Genomic DNA, 23,537 nt, shown 5'->3' on the forward strand with positions numbered 1-23,537 from the left:
CAGACGTTGACATATCTTCAGCTAAGCGAAGCAGATTATTAATAAATCAAATTGCGTTCGTTTGTCATTTATCTGAAGCGATGTACAAATAGTGCACATGAGTGAGAGGGAGGAAGGAGACAGATGGATGTACTGTATTAAGTTTCCAAACAGATCCCAGAGAGAGACTGAAGAGGTGAAGGGTAACACATCACCTGGCCCAAAAGTCACAAAAGATGTAGACAAACAGATGCCTACATCTCTATCTGTTGACTTAAATACAAATTATCACCTCCCCTTGTTCAATTCAAAAAGAGAGTTTAACAAACACTATCACACACCCACTTACGCTCTCTCTTCCCCTCTCTCTGACACACACACACAATCTTGCTCTCTCTCTCCCTCTCTCTGACACACACACAGGTTGTGTGTCACAGATATATGGCAGGTCTTGGCAGGGTGCCTGTGCTCAGAGAGCCAGATCACCTCAGGACTTCACCATGTCTTCTCCCAGTATCCTGACACTACTCTCTCTCCTGATGGGTGAGTTACACAGCTACACAGAGAGTGCAGCTGACTTAGAGAATGTAATACACTACAGTTAACTACAATAGACAACAGTAGACTGTTATACAATACACCAGACTACAGTATAAAATATGACACTACAGTAGACTACAGTAGAATGCAAAAGACTGCAATTGATTCCTGATTTGTAGATGTATTTGTTTAGCATATCACAAATCCAGGGTAATAAACAAGAGGGGTATTTTAACCCGCAACCTTGTAATCTGTGGTCAAATGGTCTACTGAACTATACTCATGCCCCCTTTAAGTTTTAAGCGTTCTCGAATGTAAATGTTCTACAATGTAAATGTTCCAGAATGTAAATGTTCTAGAATGTAAATGTTCCAGAATGTAAATGTTCTAGAATATATATGTTCTAAAATGGAAACGCTCTTCTCTTCTCAGTGACGGAGGTCTCCAGTGTGAACGAGACAAACTGCTCCTACACACACCTGCTGGAACACCTGAATCTTCTGGACACCAACCAGGTTCTGGCTAACGTCCGTCCTGTTGTGAACTGGACGTCTCCCACTGAAGTGAATATGGACTTGTATGTGTACGGCATTCTGGATGTGGTACGTGGTGTGTCCCTGTAACTTCCTGTTGGGATCTCTGCACTTCCTGGTCCCGTTGTGTAACTCAGCAGTCCTATAGGATTGAGGCCAGGATTTTTGTCATGTGTGCTGTGGTGTGTTCGTGGTGGTGTTAACTTAAGTGTTATACTGGTCGAGGACGCCTTGGTAAAGCAGTGTATGTAAACACATGCACACCAGTATTCACTCTTATCTAACGCCGCTGTAAATCTGTTTTCTGCACAGGATGAGAAGTCTCAAACTCTCACTTGTCAGGCATGGATTAACACGGTAATAATGTTTATCAACGCCAACAACATCAATCAGTCAACACCTATCAATGAATACCTGTCAAATATCCAGCTTTATCAACACCTCTAAACTAATGACTGACATACTGAGGTGGTGCTTGTTCACGATATTCACAGAATAGAGAGATAATGGGATAATTCTCAGTTTGAAACACTGTAGCCAACCGTTTTCATTTCCATTCGATAGCCGTTGTCTTCCTCCACACAGGGGTGGTTGAACGAGTTCTTATCCTGGAACGAGAGTGACTTCTGTGGGATAGACAAGTTGGCTGTGCCCAGGAAGAAGCTCTGGACCCCGGACATCTACATCCAGGAAGAGTGGGTACAATTTCAAATGAATAATGTGACAACGATGACGTATTCTTTTGGAAAACATATGTGTGTGTGTGGGGTGGATAGATTTGAACTATTGATCTTATGATAGGTGGTGAAATGCTCTACTACTGAGCCACCATCACTTTAGTTAAAGAGAGTACAATTATCACACCAGATCACTTTCATATGGTCAAAGGTTCAGGTTTCAGATGTGACACTGAAAATACTGAAAATATAAATGTTGTTTATGTGAGTGGATGGGTGTGCTTAATGGCAGGTCACTAAACAGGAGAGTCTTCTGTGATTCTCTGAACAGGTTCTGTCAAGCATCACTCATGGAACCACTGTGATTAGAGACTACATATACATCTGGAGGCATTAGAATGGTTCAGTCTGGATGACATAGCTGACCTTTACCCACAGTGATATCATTGTTAAGGTGTGTTTGATTTGTCATAGGAGCCATGCCACCAGCTCATTGTCTGTGCTACAGAGCATCATGCCATGTTTACTGAAAACCCTCAGTTCAGGTTTAATATGCCGGACAGTGATCTCAAGTTACAAAATATAGATTTACTCTTTTCTGATGCTTGTTTTTTTAACCATCTTAAAAAAACGATTGGCTGGGAGATGAGATTAGCAACAATACCTCCAATAGGTAACTCATAAAGGGCCAAGTGTGTGGCTGCTAAATTAATAAAGGTCATAAATCAAATCTCTTTGTCAGTGAAGTGACATCAGTTCCTGCAGGATCCTGTGATGATACTCATTTCCTGGATTGATCAGACAAGATGTGATTGCTTGTTATTCGACAGTAAAATGATACCTTTGTCTCCCCAACTCACCCCAACCCCACTCACCCCTCTCACCCCCCTAACCTCCACCCCTATCACCCCCCTAACCTCCACCTCTATCACCCCCCTAACCTCCACCCCTATCACCCCCCTAACCTCCACCCCTCTCACCCCCCTAACCTCCACCTCTATCACCCCCCTAACCTCCACCCCTCTCACCCCCCTAACCTCCACCCCTCTCACCCCCTAACCTCCACCCAACTCACCACCTCCACCCCTCTCACCCCCTAACCTCCACCCCTCTCACCCCCTAACCTCCACCCCACTCACCACCTCCACCCCCTCACTCCGCTCTCCCCAACCCATCTCACCCTCCAAACCCCCTCCCACCAACACCTCCCCCACTCATCCTCTCCCCCCCCCAGTATCTCCAGCACAGACAGCATCACGAAAGGCCCCTTTGCCAGCTTGTACTCAAACGGCATTGTGACTGTGATGGATTCCTTAAGACTGACGACCGCCTGCAACATGGACCTGTACAAGTTCCCCTTCGACACTCAGACCTGCCAAATGACCGTCACTTCCATCTCCCAATGCGGTAGGCTGGGAGATACACATTTCCTGATTCCTCTATTGTACTTCCTGGTTCTGGACCTGGCCTCCTTCTTCATCAACCAGACCAGTGGGGAGAAGTTGAGCTTCAAGATCACCATCCTGCTCTCCATCTCTGTCCTGCTGCTCTTATTCAACGACATCCTGCCCTCCACCGCCAGCAAGCTGCCACTCATAGGTCAGAGGTCAAGCCTAAAATGGCCGCTATGGTCACAGCCAATCAAACCAAAATGGCCGCCCCAGGAAAGAACTGTCTGGAAAACGACGTAATGCAAAGTGTTTGTTTGTCCAGCCTCCTACTGCGTGGTGGTGTTCACCTTGGTGGGCTTCAACCTGCTGGTGACCCTGCTGGTGGGCTTCCTGATGGACCTGGACCGGAAGGAAGGCTGGGGTCAAACCCACGCCAGCGTCCAATCTAGTGAGCCCATGTGTGGTGTCAAAAAAGATGTCTGCTACCTTGTCGCACGAGCGCTCACAGTCCCCTCCCCTCCCCTCCCCTCTTCTCGGTCCAGTAAACACAAGTGATGTCTGCGATTCGTGGACATTTACGTGTAAAAAGCGACAGTACATGCGTATGGACATAACCATGTCATTTGGACCTGGGTTGGCAAGACTTCCTCTTCAACAGAATGTTTTGATGTTCCCAGGTCCTCCAGAGAACGAGGCTGAGAAGGGGGTGCCGGCGGAGGCCAGCCCAGAGCAGAGGGCTCCAGGCGGGGGGATGCAGGGGCTGAGTGACCCCCGACTGCTCCAGCTGGCTCTGGAGGAGGTGTGGAGGATCAGACTGGAGGTGGCCTCTGCTGCGAAGGCAGGAGATACAGAAGATAAGCCTGCGGGGGCTGGAGACCAAGGGAAGACGGGGTACTGGGAGAGAGTGGCCAGCCGCATAGATACGGCCTACTTCTGCATTTACATCATTTTCATTATTGTGTTCCACGGTTTTCTCTATATCATGTGGAGCCAATAACTACATTATGGGCTTGAAATGAAATCTACATGTATATGTATTCTTATATATACACACATATAAGTGTAAGTGTGTCCAAAAGAATAATCTTTGTGTGTGAATTTGTGATGATCGTTTACAAGACATTAGTAAAACATTTGAATTAAAACAGGGTGGAAAAAAACACTGTCTTACTTTTTAGCATCTGAAATGATACTATCTATTGCTGTAGTCACATTATTGTACATTTGTATTCACATCACTATATTGATCCAAATACTATTTCAGACTTGGAATTTGGTATTTAAACCATAACTCACGAATGTAGGCAAGGAAGGAGACTGTCAGAATCAAACATGACCTGACACACAAAGGACTGCATTTTGGTATTTATCAGTTCTCTTTTTTCTGCCAACCAGCAGTTGCTTCTTATGTCTGTGTGTTACTCTGTGTCCACTATAAAGAAGAGCTCTCTGATGCACATGATCGTGCAACAGACCATCTCTGCTTCAGTCAGCTGGGTCCTTATTGTTTGGTGTTCTGTTCCTCTCCTCTCAGCCGACTGACAAACCACTGCTGTTCTTCCTCCTGCCATCAGGCCAACATCCCAAGACCTCTGTTCCTCAGCTGGGAACGTGGTCTACAAGACCTAATGAGACATGATTGAGACCTAAGCCTGGTGTTGTGTTGTCATTCATTCATTCATTCATTGTCAGAGGTCTGGTTTTGTCTCCCAATCTGCAGATAGATAATACTTATTAAAATCCATAACTCAACTGAACTTAGTCACTCTGTTAATGAAGAGACGGACAAAACACTTTGTTCATCACCAACCTCCCCAGGCCTGGGCCTTGGGAGACAACAGACGGGTGTTTACTCAGCATCATCCACAGAGACACACCAGAGGAACAATTGAACCTGCAACCCGATCTGCCGTCAAATGCTTCACCAGTGAGCGATACTGATCGATATCTCTGGCGAGCGCCGTGAGTGAAGCAGACTGGCTGGGCTTCTGATTGGTCGTCTTCGGTGTGACGCTGTTCAAACAGCTGACGCTACATCCCAGGGATACGCAGACCCATGTGAGGTCTTCCTCAGTCTGGAGCTGGACCTCCATGATGGCTGGAGGGCTGCTGTTCTGGCTGGCTCTGATGGGTGAGCTGTGTGTGGGCGTGTGTGTGTGTGTGTGTGTGGGCGTGTCGGGGTCACTACCTCCTCCTCTGCCCACCTTGGTTGTTCATCCTTCTACTGCTCTACTGTCTGTCTTTATGATCTGTCTGTCTGTGATTGTCTGTCTGTCTGTCTGTCTGTCTGTCTGTCTGTCTGTCTGTCTGTCTGTCTGTCTGTCTGTCTGTCTGTCTGTCTGTCTGTCTGTCTGACTGACTGTGTCTGTCTGTGGATGAATCCTGCGTCTTTTCTTCGCAGTATGTGATGTTTCCAGTGATAACAGCTGCAGCTATGTCGCTCTCCTGGAAAAGCTGAATCTGACTGAATTTTCTGGCTCACATCAGGCCCGTGCGGAACTTGACCACACGCACCCAAGTGAAGGTGGACATGTTCCTCTTAGGGATCCTGGACGTGGTGAGAACCTTCAGTTGTACATCACAGGTTCTCCAGCTGTCCTGAAACCACAGGGTCCTGTCAAGCAGAAGAATCAAATAGTATTTAGCATGATTTTATTGGATTTATTTGTTGCATACAAACACATCATCTTGGCAGTGCTCTTTGCCTGGGAAACCTGACCTGAGACTTCGTCTTGGCATTAGTGGCATAGAGCTTAGATATTCATTATTCCCCTGATAGATTAGAAATGTTAGAACATTAGAGTTCCTTAAATAACAGTTAAATACTGTCGACCACCCTGTGAACGTTGATGGCTGTTACGTGACAGTGGCACATGGCAGTTCTAAACCTATCAAAAAAACACTGGTTCTAATCATGTCTAAAAATCCCTGCTTCTTATGTCTTCACTCACTTCTGTTGTGCATCTTTACATCTCCTCTGACAGAATGCAAAGAGCCAAACCTTCACCTGCTCCATCAGCACCCTCATAGTGAGTTGGAAGTCCTCATTCAGTCTCTGATCACTGCTGCTGCAGGCACTAAAGTTATTGAGAAATGTATTTATTTACAGAAATATGTGAATGAGAAAATTAGAAAAATAAATTTGACAGGAATGGAAGGGTGAATGACAATGGCCAGGTTTCCCAGATTCCTTAAGAAGCTCTTAAAGCTAAGAGCTTCTTAGAACGCTCTTAGAACGCTCCTAAGAAGCTTTTAGCGTTAAGAGCTTCTTAACGAATCTGGGAAACCCGGCCAATGTGGATTAGGGGATGAATGGATTATTGAAAAATGTTTGAGTGAAGTATGGATGGATGGATGCACAGTGACTGGCTGGATGGATAGATGAGTGAATGTATTGATGGATAGACAGGTGAGTGATGGATGGATTGATTGAGTTTTCCTATTTTTAACAGAGTTGGAACAATGAGTTCATCTCTTGGGATCCGAAGGAGTTCTGTGGCAAGTTCTCCATCCAAGTCCCCAGAGAAAAGCTCTGGAAACCGGACATAGTCATCCACGAGGAGTAAGAACTATCTATATCTCTTCCTAAACCTATCTTCATTTCCCTTTACATAATACTGTAATCATTATGCATTCATTTAGCTTCTATAGCATCGTAAAGAACATGGGGATTTGAACCTGCGACCTTTGGCCATGCAGTATTTGACAATGATCTATACTGTACACACGTCTTTCGTCTCTCAAGAACTTTTTTACTGCGCAGCATTTCTGACACCGGCAGCACCAAACCCAGCCGGTATGCACGGCTGTTTCCCGGACAGGTCCAGGTGATGGACCAGAAGAAGCTGACCACCAGCTGCGGTATGGACATGTACAAGTTCCCCCTGGACGTCCAGATCTGCACTGTCACCTTCTTGTCACTCTTGATTCAAGGTAGGGGGAAATGGACTACAGTGATGGCCAACCTGACAGAGTGTCCCTATCTGTTATTTGTCTGGGGCTTGCAGTTTTATTTTGTATATTTTGCCCTGGCCGCAATATGACAACAGTGGTAACTTGGTGCTTTAGTGAACGAAACCCTTGAAGGTTTTTAAAATGTACATTATTTTGAAGGAAGTAAGTAAGCTGGTAAAAAATAGCATTACCCATCTTAATAATTATGCTCACACACACCCAAAATGCGATATCTTCCATCTAATGTCTTCTTGGCCTAATGTTAAATGTTGCTAAAATTGTGTTTTGGTATCTGATATTCAATTTCTGTCCGTAGATGAAATCACCTTGGGATCCTTGACCACAGAAGATTACAAGAACAAATTCACCAGGAAGAACTTAAATCAAGGGGAATGGGACTTCCTGTTCATGACAACCACTAAGAATAACTTTACAATAGATGGTGTGGTTTGGAGTCAACTAGAATACAAGGTAGACAGTCTACTTCGATACTGACAGATAATAATGCATTCTTTATTCATGTTACAGTACCTCTACTTTCACCACATAATCAAGTTGAAGTGGTAAACTCATTAATCGTATGAATACTGCCCGTTTGTCCCATCACATCTGGTGAGTAGGTGAGTCAGTTAACTGCATGAGTTTCGAACCTGAGTCTGAACTCCCAGAGAGGGCAAGGGATATCGACAACAGACACCTGTAATATAGAGTACTCACATTCATGTGGATCTTAACCGCTCTCTGACAGTTTGAATCCAAGCTATATCTTTATCTATCCCTATATATTATGTATTCGTTTAGCAGACTATATTATCAAAAGTGATAAACCTGCGATCTCTAGATCTGTGGTCAAATACTCGACCACTGAGCTGTACCCGTCCCCTGCTCCCCATCCATTACATGTACATTTAACAGACGCTCTTATCCAGAGCGACTTACAGTAAGTACAGGGACACCCCCCTCCCCCCGAGGCAAGTAGGGTTAAGTGCCTTGCCCAAGGACACAACTTCATTTTGCGCAGCCAGAATCGAACCGGCAACTTTCTGATTAGTACCGATTCCATAACCACTCAGCCATCTGAGACCCATCCCTCCCTCTATGTGTGTCAGATCCACATTCAAAGGAGACCTCAGCTGTACCTCCTCAACCTGGCCATGCCTATCGTCTTGTTCCTGGTTCTGAACCTGGCCTCCTTCTTCATCAACCAGACCAGTGGGGAGAAGCTGAGCTTCAAGATCACCATCCTGCTCTCCATCTCTGTCCTGCTGCTCATCCTCAACGACATCCTGCCCTCCACCGGCGACAAGCTGCCACTCATAGGTCAGAGGTCAAGCCTAAAATGGTCACCCTGTCATAGGCAATGAAATACAAACCTTAAACAGGGCCCAGAAATTACAGTGGACGTCATGTGATAAATTAAATATGAATCTGAATTGAAAATGTAATCTGAGCTTGTTCTGTGGTTTGGTGACTGTTATCTGTGGCTGTGTCCCCAGCTCTACACTGCAGCACAATCTTCTTCATGGTGGGTCTTAGCCTGCTGGAGTCCATTCTGATGGGCTTCTTAGGAGACCTGGACAGCAAGGGGTGCCAGGACTCCAGCGGGGGAAATGGGGACCCCCAGATACTGAGCTCAGCTACTGGGGGAACAGCACAGGAGAAGAACCCCCATCTGGAGGAGGTGGAAGAGGTGCCGCTGGAGGAGAGATCTGATGACCAGAGGAAGGTGACCGGAGGAGCAGGAGACCACAGGGAACCTGGGTACTGGGGGAGAGTGGCCAGAGGCATCAACAAGGCCTACTTCTGCTTCTACCTCTTCAGCACAGTGGTCTTCTTCATATACGTAACTCTTCAGTGGTTTCTCTGAACTTGTTGGTTCACAGTCCTTTTGTGCTTTTCAGTTTTTCTTGTGGAGTCGTCATAAGTTGTGTGTCATATCTTGCAAATGTTTTTCTAAGAAGTTAGAATGAGGCTGGGTCTGTGTTGGCACAACCGACTCGGAAAGGATGGGAATTGTACTGTACTTAAGTAGATTTGTTTCTGGTATGAGTACTTTACTTCAATATTTATTTTCTGACAACTTTACTTTCACTCCTTAAATTTTTTACACAAATATCTGTTCTTCCTACTTCACGCTCAACAAATGTAAGCTATTCTACAAAGCTACCACGGAACAAGGCAGAAGGCAGCAAGAAAAAAAAAATGTTTTGTGTTGTGAAAAAGTTTGAATAGGTTGACAAAATATTTTCAAAACGTACTAAGTTTCGAAACTTTTTATGGAAGTCCTTTCTCCTTGTGTAACTGCTTTGTGGTCTTTTCAAACAAATATATTGTGGTCCTTCTGATGTGTGGGGGTTCGGTGTTAAACAGGTTATAAATGCAATCGGTTTCTCATCAAGCTAACTACATTCTGCTCCGATAAATTATTACCTCTGTAGCAGTTACGCATGCAGTAGTATGTGCTGTAATATTGTAGACTGTATTGTGCAATAATATATTTGCAAATAAAACTGACTAGGCTTAATTTGGACCTTTTCTTGTTTTTATTTACTGCAAGTTGGTTCAACGAAGATTCTCGGGAACACATTTACTAACCAGGCCACTTTCACCCAAAAAGACCCGGCCACTTTCACCCGAACCAGGTCAAACTTGCTAATTGCCAATTATAACACTTCCGAGGATCATGTTGTTTAATTGAAATGTGTTTAACTAGGCCTACATGCTCTGGTTCCCCCCATTTGCACTTTTATTTGCTTTGCTTCATGTTTTGGCTACCCGCAATGTTTTGGGGGCTGTCTTGTTGTTTATGATCATTGACCTATGCACTTTTTGTAAAGCTCTCTCTTGTAAGTCGTTTTGGATAAAAGCGTCGGCTAAATGACTAAGTGAAAATGTAATTATTCGACTCATTTTTAAGTGATCAATTTAATTACAAGTTATAATAAGCGTTACAGTAATTACTGTAGGATCAGTAAGTTTTAAAAAAGAGGAAATGAATTGCGTGCTAAAGAAAGAGGATCTAAAGAAAAGAAGTGAAGTCAGAGAATGTCTAATAATCCTTAAACAGGCTCTGGTGAAGTGCTAAATTTGACAGCTTGCAATTTCGATTCAAATGTCATATGACTTGTTCTGTCTGATAACGCCTTTTTCGGTCACATGACTGGCTATAGCCATTAGGTTCATTCGAATGCAAAACACCATAAAATATTGCGTCATGTGACCGACTCAGTTCTAGACTTGTATCGGGTGTAGGTAGTTCAAGAGCAAATATGTTATATTAACGGACTTTGAAAACTGGACGCGACGAATTTACCCATTTGAACCACCATATCAGAAAGATGAAGTATTGAGCACAACGAAGAAGACGGCATTTAAAGTTTGGGTTAATTGGTTATCGGGAATGTCCTGAGATACAAAACTAAGTGCAACAAACATTAGCTAGTGCTAGCCGCTTTAGCACAATCGAAGTAGCGAAGGATCCACTTCACAAGTCATAAGCAACTTAATTTATCTTTTGCCTATTTCCCCACAATAACCTTTGGTACTAGTCAATCAAGACTGGACATATGCCATTTTGGATAGCCGTTATTTCGAATCAGCTGGCTGGCTGGCTGCACGGTTATAGCCAGTTGTATTTGGAGGAAGGTGAGTTGCTATGTTGAAAGTGTTTACTTTTCGCTTTGCAGGTGTTTTTTAACCAGATGCTAGACTAGACGGATAGGCTAGCTACTTGATAATATTGAAGACAGATTACAGTAGCTGCATACTAGTCATGCACAACAACGGTAACAGTCAGTGGCAAGAGAGCTAGCACTATAGTAGCTGTTTGCCAGCTTATCGATGCAATCATGAGGTAAAATGCCCTGTTTGTACCTAGTTACTAGCACAGCTAGCTAGCTCAAGTACTTGGCTACATTAGTCTAGACAGAAGAGTCTACACTATCTGGCAAACATTTTATAATATGCGAAGCCTGGTCAAGTATCCAGGTATTTTGCTCTCTTTTCGACAGATGCTGCTTTTTAAAATCTGACAATCTGGTCAGTTGTGACAATTAACAAGTGAAATTATTTGTAGCGGCTTCATAGGTGCCTTACTACTGTTTATAGGTGACCATTTGCCCACAGCTATTGAAGCTAGCTACAGTAGGCTAAAGTTGTAGTTGATGGATATTCGCGTGTTCTAATTTTACAGATTGTGACCGGCGAGAGTGTCCGTCCACCCCTCCCCGCCATGGCTGGTGGTATCACCGAGAGCGGTGAGCCATACTCTCCGTTTGTAAGTATCAGCTGGGACGTTATCGGAGTTTCTGTCAAGAACGTCACTAACACCACCCCTTGCTCTGCCGCTAATTATTGGTGGGGACGATTCAATGTTCCCTTGACATTGATAGTTTCATGTCCCCACTATCTATCCCCAAACATGCCTGAATGATGTGGTTATTTTAGTTAGTCATCACAGAACAGAACACAGGAAGTGTAAGTGCTGACACGGTCAAACATGTATTGCAAAGGTCAGAAACACTATCTGGCCAAGCTGCGATTGTACAGAGAGCCCATGTTATGTGTGTCTACTTTGTCCACTCTTACTTCATCAGCTATAGTGCTGATTTGTCCTGGAGATCCACAAAGTTTAACTCTACTCTGTGCTGAGGCTTGTCAGACTAAACCAGGTTCTTTGAAGTCTCTTTTTTGGCTCAGGGACAGTGATGGCTCCCTGGTGACTGACAGTGATGAATATCCCCAGTTTAGCCACCATGACTGGACCTGTTCTGTCATCCACCTTCCTGGTTCTTGAGACCGTCCTAAACTCGTACCCTTTGTGTCTCTGGTGTGTGTGTGTATGTATGTGTATGTCTCCGTTGTGTGGTTCTTCCAGGTGGGGCTAGTGTACATGTTCAACCTGATCGTGGGCACCGGGGCGTTGACCATGCCCAGGGCCTTTGCCACGGCTGGCTGGGTGGTCAGTCTGGCGCTCATCTCCTTTCTGGCCTTCATGAGGTCAGTTCACCCATCCTGGCACTAACTCTAAAGTGAAGGGGATTGCTCAGTGAGGATGGTTATAGCTCAGTGAGGATGGTTATAGCTCAGTGAGGATGGTTATAGCTCAGTGAGGATGGTTATAGCTCAGTGAGGATGGTTATAGCTCAGTGAGGATGGTTATAGCTCAGTGAGGATCAGTGAAGCTGAGGGCTAGCACATTGGACTGCAGATCAAGAGGTCCCATGCTGGTTAAAAGTTCAGTATCTCTTCATTTCTGTCTCCATCTCTCTCCTTCTCCCCCTCCCCCTTTCACCATCCCTCCTTGTACTCACTCTACTCTCTCTCCTCCTCCTCCTCCTCCCTCTCTCGTTCCCTCCTCAGCTACATGAACACCACGTTCGTGATCGAGGCGATGGCTTCAGCCAATGCTCAGCTGCGCTGGAAGAGGAGAGAGCAGGAGGAGGTGAGTTGGCGGCCATCTTGTCCCAACCAGCACAGATATTTAAGGTAGTGGAAGTTACTGCTGTTTTGTGTTGTGATGCTATCAACTCTCTCCTCTGTTTGGAATCCTCCATCTTCAGGTGGAAGACAGCGACTCTACCTCTGATTACTCTGACGATGATGTCATCATCAGGGGACGGCCGGAGGCAAGGCCGATTTTGTCCATCCGTGAGTGACCTTCCCTCCACCCCCCCCCCCCCCCCACACACACACACACACACACACACATTCCCTCTGACCCTGTGCATGTCTTTAGAGAGGTCTGGAGGCCCAGTGGATCAGTTTGACATCGTGGAGCGTGTGGAGATGGGGCAGATGGCCTCCATGTTCTTCAACAAAGGTAGGAACCTCACGATGACGAGTGCACTTGTTTTAGATGGCTAGTCTCAGTGGGTGATTGAGGGATGGGGATGGAAAGATAGAGGGATTGTGTGTTGAAGGTTAATGCGGGACCACTGCCTCCCATTCATGTCCCATTGTCACACACACATAGAGAGAGAGGCTGTTTCTTCTAATGGGTTGTAGTTGTGGAAGGATAAATTGCCTCTGGTTGTAATGACCTATTGGAGACCCCATCAAGGCCACATTTTAATCTTCACAGCCCGTGTGTGTGTGTGTGTACGTATGTCATCTTTGTGTGTCTGTACTTACTGTATATGTAATCTGTTTTTGCGTGTGTGTGCACCAACAGGATTGTTGTGTGAGTGATTGGGTGGCTAATGAAAGCTTGGCTAGCGTAGCCGTGACAGAATCACGTTCACCTTGAACCAGAAACAAAAGCACTCTTCTTCTGTTACACACACACACACACAAGCACACACATACACACCCACACACACACACTCCTCTCCTGTGTGGTGACTCAACAGTCTAGTAGCAGGTCCTGTCAGTGTGTCCTGTCGCTCAGAGAAAGGAGGATGGGTGCTGTGTCTCAGAGAAAGGAGGATGGGTGCTGTGTCTCAGAGAGAGGAGGATGGGTGCTGTGTCTCAGAGAGAGAGGAGGATGGGTGCTGTGTCTCAGAGAGAGAGGATGGGTGCTGTGTCTCAGAGAGAGAGGAGGATGGGTGCTGTGTCTCAGAGAGAGAGAGGAGGATGGGTGCTGTGTCTCAGAGAGAGAGGAGGATGGGTGCTGTGTCTCAGAGAGAGAGAGAGGAGGATGGGTGCTGTGTCTCAGAGAGAGAGGAGGATGGGTGCTGTGTCTCAGAGAGAGGAGGATGGGTGCTGTGTCTCAGAGAGAGAGGAGGATGGGTGCTGTGTCTCAGAGGGGAGGAGGATGGGTGCTGTGTCTCAGAGAGGAGGATGGGTGCTGTGTCTCAGAGAGAGAGAGGAGGATGGGTGCTGTGTCTCAGAGAGTGAGAGGAGGATGGGTGCTCTGTCTCAGAGAGAGGAGGATGGGTGCTGTGTCTCAGAGAGAGAGGAGGATGGGTGCTGTGTCTCAGAGAGAGAGAGGAGGATGGGTGCTGTGTCTCAGAGAGAGAGAGGAGGATGGGTGCTGTGTCTCAGAGAGAGAGAGAGGAGGAGGATGGGTGCTGTGTCTCAGAGAGAGAGAGGAGGATGGGTGCTGTGTTTCAGAGAGAGAGAGGAGGATGGGTGCTGTGTCTCAGAGAGAGAGAGGAGGATGGGTGCTGTGTCTCAGAGGGGAGGATGGGTGCTGTGTCTCAGAGAGAGCAGGATGGGTGCTATCCCATCTCTAGACAGCAGGTGGAGCTGTTGACTCACAAACCAACATGTCAATGCACACAAACACTCACACAGAGTTTAATACACACACACACAGGTCCACACAAATACCAACACACCACTCATGTAAACAAATACACATTAAGATATGCACACAACAAATATAGATACATTCACACGTCTCTCTGTGTGTGAGGTAGACCTTGGTGGTATCTCTCCGTGGTGTATCTGTCCTCTACAGCAGGTGAGACAAGGAGGCATCGATCTCTCTCTCTCTGTCTCTCTCTTACCTCTCTCTCCTCTCTCTCCTCTCATTCTCTTGCTGTCTCTCTCTCTCTGTTTCTCTCTCACCTCTCTCTCTCCGTGCAGGTGGAGAGCTGCCCAGTGACTCTAATCAGATCTGAATTAGATGGGCACTGGGCCCAGCATGCAGGAGAAAACTGTCTGTGTTAGTGGTCACGTGTGTTAGTGGTCGTGTGTGTTAGTGGTCGTGTGTGTTAGTGGTCGTGTGTGTTTGTGGTCGTGCGTGTGATTGTGTGTGTGTGTGGTTCAGGTGTGACCCCGAACAGAGCAGTGTGTTAGTGTGTGCTGTTGAAACAGGACAGCAGTGTGTGTTAGTGCGTACTGTAGAAAAACAGGACAGCAGTGTGTGTTAGTGTGTGCTGTAGAAACAGGACAGCAGTGTGTGTTAGTGTGTACTGTAGAAAAAGGACAGCAGTGTGTGTTAGTGTGTACTGTAGAAACAGGACAGCAGTGTGTGTGTGTGTGCTGTTGAAACAGGACAGCAGTGTGTTAGTGTGTGCTGTAGAAACAGGACAGCAGTGTGTGTGTGCTGTAGAAACAGGACAGCAGTGTGTGTGTGGCTATGTGGGGTGAATGGACATCCAGGCTCCTCAGTTACTGAGATAGCTAGAGGCTGTAGCCTTCATTCCTGCTCTGGCCGTTGATCCTGTTAACATCCCACCTCCAACAAGTGGCTCTGTCTTGCTCCTGCATGGGGCATGTGTGTTTCCTCTCTAAGCAATTAAAAATGCGTCATTCCTCCTCTGAGTTCAGCTGAAAGCCAGCATAGAAGGGCACTTGAATAGCTTACGCTAAAACACACACACACACACACCTCTCCTTATCACCTCTCCTTATCACCTCTCCTCCTCCCCTCTCCTTATCACTTATCCTTATCACCTCTCCTCCTCACCTCTCCTTATCACCTCTCCTCCTCACCTCTCCTTATCACCTCTCCTCCTCACCTCTCCTTATCACCTCTCCTCCTCACCTCTCCTTATCACCTCTCCTCCTCCCCTCTCCTTATCACCTCTCCTCCTCACCTCTCCTTATCACCTCTCCTCCTCACCTCTCCCCCCTCCTCCTCACCTCTTCCCTCCTCTCCAGATCAGAGGAATCAGTTGTGCCTGTAAAACTATAACCCTCTCTGTGTTTTATGTGTTTTTAATAGACTCATCTCTCTCATTTCCCTGGCAGTAATGAATGACCTGGCAGCTGCACCTGTGTGTGTGTGTCTCTGTGTGTCTCTGTGTGTGTCTGTGTGTGTCTGTCTGTGTCTGTATGTGTGTCGTGCTAGCAGTAGTTCTCTGATGGTGGAGATCTGTTAGCTTCTACCAGTCTTCAGTTACTGCTCAGTCACCAGGAGACCGCAGGGTGTGCGACTGGAGGTGTGTGTGTGTGTGTGTCTGTCTGTGGAGAGGTGTGTGCTGGGTGTCTGGAATGTGTGTGTGTGTGGGGTGGTGCATTTGTGTGTACTGAGATTTCTGTGTGTGTGGAGGCCTGACAAGGAAATGTTCCCTCCTAAAGTGATTACTTTCTTAATTAGTGTGATTAATATGCCTCTGGTGAAGAAGAGGTGACTGTTATGACTGTTCTCTCCCGGAGGGGGGGGTGGAGGGCAGGGGGGGGTGGAGGGCAGGAGGGGGTGGAGGAGTGCAGGGGGAGAAGATTGCAGTTGATGGAGTGATGACATGAGCTATTAGAAGAGAAGTGGGCCAGTTGTCTGCTGCCTCATCAGGGGAGGATGAAGGATCTACTAACCTGGACTGTGGAAGGCCACTGTCCCCTGTCTGTCCCCTGTCTGTCCCCTGTCTGTCCCCTGTCTGTCCCCTGCCCTGTCCCCTGTCTGTCCCCTGTCTGTCCCCAGTCTGTCCCCTGCCTGTCCCCTGTCTGTCCCCAGCCTGTCCCCTGTCTGTCCCGTGTCTGTCCCCTGTCTGTCCCCTGCCCTGTCCCCTGTCTGTCCTCTGTCTGTCCCCTGTCTGTCCCCTGCCCTGTCCCCTGTCTGTCCTCTGTCTGTCCCCTGTCTGTCCCCTGCCCTGTCCCCTGTCTGTCCCCAGCCTGTCCCCTGTCTGTCCCCTGCCTGTTCCCTGCCCTGTCCCCTGTCTGTCCCCAGCCTGTCCTCTGTCTGTCCCCTGCCCTGTCCCCAGCCTGTCCCCTGTCTGTCCCCAGCCTGTCTCCTGCTCTGTACTCAAGACCAGTAGCAACCCTCTATAATGCGAGTAAATCACTTGCATATGCGACCAAATTTCATGCTGGGCGACTAAAAATTTTCTTTAATTAGCCAATGGATAGTAAATTGTTTAATTTCACTCGCCTGTGACTGAGTTAGAAGCAAATAATACGTTTAGCGCAGATTTCAATGACGCACCGTCACTTGACTGTGAGTTAACATGATTGGCTGCAATGACAACAGACGTACAATTAGTTATTTTGCTGCTGCTCAACAACGAAAACAGAGATTGCCAAAGTAATGGAAAGTCGCTAGATTTTTGTCGCTAGGGAAGGTAACACGCTACACTGCCTCTGTCGCTGTCTCACAAAAAGATTGACTTGATTTTACGGCACTCATCACGCACAAAGAGATGGATGCAAACAAGCTAGCCTACAATTCCAGTCTGAGCAGAAAACACTTCATACTTTTTGTTGTAGTTATAAAGACAATTTAAGATTAAGCCTACTGTTCCTTATTATTCTTGCTCTGCTAATCAGCTCTGCAAATCAGCTCTGCCAACTGCGAAAGAGCCTTCAGTGCCCAAAAGAGAATAAAATCAGATGTCCGTAGCAGTCTCATCCTCATGCCTTTCAGACCTGATCCTTATTTCAACAGAAGGCCCAGAGCTTCAGCAGTAGGCCTATGAACCATTGTCCGGACTAGAGAGGTGGCTGAAGTCAAGTAGCAAGAGAAAGACATTTGCCAAAAATATAATGATTAAATCCATATGCAACATAAAGAATAATTCAGACAGATAATGTACTTGCATTGTTCATGCATTTCATATAAAAAGTCTGGCGAGTAAAATAAAAAATGTACTAGACAACGGCGACTCAAGCTTCATTGTGTCCGTAGAGGGTTGAGGAGGGAGAATCCATAGATTCCTTCAGGTTGTACTTATTCAGATTAGATATCATCAACATCTTTGCCTTAATAGAAGGCCATGACCTCACCTCTTGACCCGTGGTGTCCAAACTTTGGCGTTAGAATGCTCAAATGCTTCTGGTGTTCCAGCTAAACATGCAGGATGTGTGTCCAGAGTGTTCCTGACTTACATGGACCCAGATAACGTCTTTTCCTCTGTCTCCTGCAGTGGGAGTCAACATGTTCTACATCTGCATCATCGTGTACCTGTATGGAGACCTGGCCATCTACGCTGCTGCAGTGCCTCTGTCCCTCATGGAGGTGGCCTGGTAAGATCCACCTCACCCTCTCACCCCCATACTCTTACCCTCTCACCCCCTCACCATCACCCCCTCACCATCACCCTCTCACTCTACCCCTCACTCACCATCACCCTCTCACCCTCTCACCCACTTACTCTTACCCTCTCACCCCCTCACCATCACCCCCTCACCATCACCCTCTCACTCTACCCCTCACTCACCATCACCCTCTCACCCTCTCACCCACTTACTCTTACCCTCTCACCCCCTCACCATCACCCTCTCACCCTCTCACTCTACCCCTCACTCTCCATCACCCTCTCACCCTCTCACTCTACCCCTCACTCTCCATCACCCTCTCACTCTACCCCTCACTCTCCATCACCCTCTCACTCTACCCCTCACTCTCCATCACCCTCTCACTCTACCCCTCACTCTCCATGACCCTCTCACCCTCTTACACTGACCCTCTCACCCTCCTACTCTCTCACCCTCACATTCCCATCTTCTTCACCCTAACCCCACTATCAGTACCACCAAATCTGTCTCTCTCTCTCTCGCTCTCGCTCTCGCTCTCTCTCTCTCTCTCTCTCTCTCTCTCTCTCTCTCTCTCTCTCTCTCTCTCTCTCTCTCTCTCTCTCTCTCGCTCTCTCTCGCTCTCTCTCGCTCTCTCTCGCTCTCTCGCTCTCTCGCTCTCGCTCTCTCGCTCTCTCGCTCTCTCTCTCTCAGGTTGTTATTGCTTGCCCATTGGCTACAGGAGTACAGACAGCTAGTGCTCAGTTATTCCATATTGGGACTGTCAAGGCTTTCTGAATTAGCCCCGCCAGCCGAAAAGACACAACCATAGACCTGATGGCTTACGTGTGTGTGTCTGCAGTGGGAACCAGTCGTGCAGTGCAGGCAGTGTGCAGTACAACGACACAGATGTGTGTTGGGGATCGATCAGCAGATTAAACGCATACAGAGTCTTCCTGGTGAGTACATACACGCTGTCTGCCTGTCCTGCTGTCTGTCTCTCTCCTGGTCTCTCTGTACCTGCAGCTTGCATACGACACCTCCTTGTCTCTGCCACCTCCTCAGGCCGCCTGCGGTAACCCAGACGACCATGTCCTGACATGCCAACCTCTTCTGTATTGGTGTCAGACTAAACCCCTTAGAGCCCTCTCCCCCCCCCCTCTCCCCTGTCTCTCTCCCCTGTCTCTCTCCTCGGTCTCTCGCCCCCCTCTCCCCTGTCTCTCTCCCCTGTCTCTCGCCCCCCTCTCCCCTGTCTCTCTCCCCTGTCTCTCGCCCCCCTCTCCCCTGTCTCTCCCCCATCTCTCGCTCTCTCTGTCCTGGTGTTGCAGCCACCTTCAGTATTCCTGTCAGACTAGCCCCCAGGAACTCTCACCTCTCTCTCCCCACAGCCTCTCCTTCTCTGCCTATCCACCTCTCTCTCCTGCTCCCTTCTCTCACCTAACCCCCCCCCCTCTTCTCCCTATTTCCACTTGAGTGTGTGTGCGAATTTGTGAGTGTGTGTAAGTGTGTAACTTGAAGTCCTAAGAGAGCTAAACTCTTGAGATTTTTGATCTTGCTTTAACTTTACGGGCCGACATTGATAGATGGGCTGATCTCACCCTGTGTTATTCCCCCCCCCCCCCCCCCCGTGTCTCCCCCCCCTCCCATCTCCTTGTTCAATCTAAACTGTGCCAACTCAAACATTTGACTAATAAATTAATCTTTTTTTCCGTTTGATCTTGTAAGCTTCTTGCTGCATGTAAACAAATGATGCTGATGCATTGTCTTGTGTGTTTGTACACACATTTGTGTGAATGTGTAGATGTGTGTGTGTGTACTGTATATATGTGTGTGTGTGTGTAAACGCATGCTTGTTGCAAGATGTGAATTCTTATGACCACAAATCCTAGCTGGTACTTTTCTGCTGTTGTGCTCAGCCTCAGCTGGTCTGGTCGACCTCACCTGACCCCTGACCCCTGACCTGACCAGACCGAACGGGACGAAGCTTCATCACTTCCTGAAGAAGTGGTGTCTCCTTAGTTAGTCTCTTCTCTCACAGGTGTTCAGATAGCTTAGACTGGAGGGAAGTCTGTCTCTGTTTTCCTCCTCAGTGAAGCCTCATTAGGTGTTCTCTCTCTCCTCTCTCTCCTCTCTCTCCTCTCTCCTCTCTCTTCCTCTCATCTCTCTCTTCTGTCTTCCTCTCTCTTCTCTCCACTTGTGTGCTTCTCGTCTGGCTTTGATGAAATATGAATGCACTCCTGGTAGACGCTCTGGATAAGAGGGGGAGAGAGAGAGGGAGAGAGAGGGAGTGAGAGAGGGAGAGGGAGAGAGGGACAAAGAAAGTGAGGGAGCGAGAGAGACATCCTGTGAGTGTCCAGATGAAGGGTTGTGACAGACAGAGTAGTGGTATTGATAGTTGTCTCTCTCTAAGGATTCTCGTCTCTGCTCAAAACCACACCAGCTTAAATGGCTCTCCCTCCCCTCCCCTCCCTCCCTCCCTCCCTCCCTCCCTCCCTCCCTCCCTCCCTCCCCTCCCTCCCTCCCCTCCCTCCCTCCCTCCCTCCCTCCCTCCCTCCCTCCCTCCCTCCCTGTCATCTTCCTCTCGTTTCCCAGAGCAAACACCACAAGGTCATGATACTCTTCCTGGAGCCTGAAGCCCATTGGCTCCCCCTAAACCACACACAGACACACACACACACACATTATTTCTCTTTCTCTTCATTTATTTCGGTCCTGGTCTTTCTTTCTCGTTCATGAGTTCTTTCTCGCCGGTCTCTCTCTCCCCCTCCCCCTGATCAGTCTCTTCTAGTCTTCATTGAGAGCCCAGAAGGTCATTGATTGTCATTGATTGTAGCTCTCTAACAGAGACAATGGAGACTCCCAGTAACATCACTCCAGTGATGAAGTCAGTTTGGACTCAGTGGGGGTCTGTCTGGTCTGGTCTGGTCTCCATGTGACCTGTTCCTGCAGTCAATACTGCTGTGAATAGGATTCTGCTGTGTCATAGCAGAGCGAAACAGAACTTGTATCTAACTAAAGACTTCATTTCATTACCATGGACTGAGTTAAGGGTCGGTCGATGCAGGCCTTTCACTGCATTAAGATGTGACTCTCTCTCTCTCTCTCTCTCTCCTCGCCTCTCTCTCTCTCTCTCTCTCTCTCTCTCTCTCTCCTCTCTCTCTCTCTCTCTCTCTCTCTCTCTCTCTCTCTCTAAGACTCTTTCTCACACACTCACACACTCTCACCTCAGTCAAACCTGGGTCCTCGCTTAGTCCCGGATGTGTGTGCGCCCGTGTGTGTGTGTGTGTGTGTGTGTGTGTGTGTGTGCGCCCGTGTGTGTGTGTGTGTGTGTGTGTGTGCGCCCGTGTGTGTGTGTGTGTGTGTGTGTCGTGACTCCATGCTGTGGTGGCATCATGTATCCAGAAGGGTTCCCTGGATCCTCCCTGCGTATAAGATGAGAGGGATTTTGACAGCACTTTAATAGATATGGTGTGTGTGTGTGTGTGTGTGCTGGACTGACAGCAGATCCATACTGGATGTCAGCTCAAACCTGTGTTCTAGCTGACCATGCGTTCCTCTGGTGTGTGTGTGTGTGTATGGTGTTAGTGTGTGTGTGTTTGCATTAGTGCTTGGTTGCCCAGTGAGATCCTCCTATAAAAAGCAACCATCTGTTTTCATGCACTTTATAGTCCCTGTTTGATACACACACACACTTGCACACACATGACAATAATGCACATACATGCAGAACCTCAGGGTGTGCTTTCATGTTTGTGTGAAAGCTAGTCATTCTTTTCCTTTAGATGTTCCTCCAGTGTGTGTGTGTGTGTGTGTGTGTGTGGGGTGTGTGGGGTGTGTGTGTGTGGGCTCCCCTTGCGTAGTCCCCAGCTCCAACAGCTCTCCCTGCTGAGATAATCTCTATTAAACCATCTGCACTGTCATCCTCCTTCACACACACACACACACACACACACACACACACACACACACACACACACACATACACTGTGTTGGATCTAGGGACCACGTGTGGAGGGAACTCTCCTCAGGGTTCTCCAACACACAGCAGGAGAACACGCCTTCAGAACTGCAGATTCGAGGGACTGGGGGGAGAAGTTGGGAATAGGAGGGAAGGGTGTAGTGTAGGTAGGAGGGTAGGAGGGAAGGGTGTAGTGTAGGTAGGAGGGTAGGAGGGAAGGGTGTAGTGTGGGTAGGAGGGAAGGGTGTAGTGTAGGTAGGAGGGTAGGAGGGAAGGGTGTAGTGTGGGTAGAAGGGTAGGAGGGAAGGGTGTAGTGTGGGTAGGAGGGTAGGAGGGTAGGAGGGAAGGGTTGTAGTGTGGGTAGGAGGGAAGGGTGTAGTGTGGGTAGGAGGGTAGGAGGGAAGGGTGTAGTGTGGGTAGGAGGGAAGGGTGTAGTGTGGGTAGGAGGGTAGGAGGGAAGGGTGTAGTGTGGGTAGGAGGGTAGGAGGGAAGGGTGTAGTGTGGGTAGGAGGGTAGGAGGGAAGGGTGTAGTGTGGGTAGGAGGGTAGGAGGGAAGGGTGTAGTGTGGGTAGGAGGGTAGGAGGGTAGGGTGTACAGATTAGGAAGGGAGATTTAGATGACCTACAGTTCATTCACATTTAGTTTATATAAAACAGCACATGAATGAAGGCAAAGCGTGTGCGTGTGTGTGTGTCTTCAGCAGAGCTAAGGTGTGTATGTGTGTGTGTCTTTTTAGCAGAGCTGTGTGTGTGACTGAGACTTCATGTGGTGCTGTGTTTTACCTACCAGAGTAACAAGCTCTTTCTTCGTGTGTGTGTGTGCGCACGTGTCTGACAAGTCATCAGCTGCAAGGGCACATCCTTGTTCTCCAGGGTGGAAGAAGAGTAAGGATGTGTTGTCCATGTAATGAACCTGTAATGAACGCTCACATTAAACCATGCCCACATACACTGGGTGGAGTTTTTATATATGTGTGTGTCGGTAATGTGACATCCCTGTGAGGTCATAAAACTTGTGGACATTTCTCCACTCTCCTCTCCTCTCCCATCCTCTCCTCATCTTTTCCTCTCCTCTCCCCTCCTCTCCTCATCTTTTCCTCTCCTCCTCCTCTCCCCTCCTCTCCTCTCCTCTCCTCTCCTCTCCCCTCCTCCTGTAGTAATGGGTCTTATGAGGCGTTGAGGACTGGGACACTCTGTTAGGAGCTTTAATTAGCTGGGCTGGCCAGACCTCCAGGAAGCTGTCAACACCCTCAGTCCTCACAGGAAGGTGTGGGTACTGTGTGTGTGTCTGTGTGTGTGTCTGTGTAGTGTGTGTGTGTGTGTTCATCAGTACTCCTAATGCATGCTTACTGTAGTCTTCTCTCACACCTGACGCCTGTCAGTTGACTGCTGTATGGCTGTGGCCCAGATAGAGACCGAGGAAAGGTGTGTGTGTGTGTCTGAGAGAGGGTGTGTTTCTTTGTCTGAGAGAGGGTGTGAGGGTGGTGGGCTGGGGACGGGGGTGGGGGACTGGGGGCAAGGAAGATGGGGGCGAGGGAGATGGGGGCGAGGGAGATGGGGGCGAGGGAGATGGGGGCGAGGGAGATGGGGGCGAGGGAGATGGGGGCGAGGGGAGATGGGGGGGCGAGGGAGATGGGGGGCGAGGGAGATGGGGGGCGAGGGAGATGGGG

At 47.9% G+C, this 23,537-nt stretch overlaps 2 protein-coding genes across 2 annotated transcripts in view; both read left to right on the forward strand.

Moving 5' to 3' along the window:
* Positions 1-446: 446 nt before the first annotated feature.
* LOC124467385 (5-hydroxytryptamine receptor 3B-like) lies at positions 447-9,728 on the forward strand. Its single transcript, XM_047019665.1, has 15 exons — positions 447-522; positions 952-1,121; positions 1,365-1,409; positions 1,638-1,747; positions 2,964-3,328; positions 3,443-3,568; positions 3,798-4,104; positions 5,093-5,251; positions 5,608-5,677; positions 6,105-6,149; positions 6,573-6,682; positions 6,866-7,053; positions 7,391-7,545; positions 8,184-8,394; positions 8,571-9,728. The coding sequence occupies exons 1-15, from the start codon at positions 480-482 to the stop codon at positions 8,939-8,941; spliced, it is 2,475 nt and encodes an 824-aa protein (XP_046875621.1). The 5' UTR covers positions 447-479; the 3' UTR covers positions 8,942-9,728.
* A 576-nt stretch (positions 9,729-10,304) lies between these two features.
* The window catches only part of tmem104 (transmembrane protein 104), a 31,470-nt gene continuing 18,237 nt past the window's right edge, over positions 10,305-23,537 (forward strand). Inside the window, exons 1-8 of the mRNA XM_047019323.1 lie at positions 10,305-10,719; positions 11,267-11,350; positions 11,951-12,072; positions 12,436-12,517; positions 12,636-12,723; positions 12,812-12,895; positions 17,823-17,922; positions 18,773-18,869. Coding sequence (XP_046875279.1) covers positions 11,306-11,350; positions 11,951-12,072; positions 12,436-12,517; positions 12,636-12,723; positions 12,812-12,895; positions 17,823-17,922; positions 18,773-18,869 — 618 coding nt within the window. The 5' untranslated portion in view covers positions 10,305-10,719; positions 11,267-11,305. The remainder of the gene's footprint in view (positions 10,720-11,266; positions 11,351-11,950; positions 12,073-12,435; positions 12,518-12,635; positions 12,724-12,811; positions 12,896-17,822; positions 17,923-18,772; positions 18,870-23,537) is intronic.

Source organism: Hypomesus transpacificus, chromosome 4 (assembly GCF_021917145.1).
Source record: "Hypomesus transpacificus isolate Combined female chromosome 4, fHypTra1, whole genome shotgun sequence".
Lineage (NCBI taxonomy): Eukaryota > Metazoa > Chordata > Actinopteri > Osmeriformes > Osmeridae > Hypomesus > Hypomesus transpacificus.

Excerpts from the sequence above, each read along its gene's own strand:
- LOC124467385 (XM_047019665.1), top strand. The coding sequence starts at position 480 with ATGTCTTCTCCCAGTATCCTGACACTACTCTCTCTCCTGATGG. Across the intron at positions 5,252-5,607 it reads GTTCTGGCTGGCTCTGATGG|GCCCGTGCGGAACTTGACCA; the intron begins GTGAGCTGTGTG and ends GGCTCACATCAG. Across the intron at positions 5,678-6,104 it reads TCTTAGGGATCCTGGACGTG|AATGCAAAGAGCCAAACCTT; the intron begins GTGAGAACCTTC and ends CTCCTCTGACAG.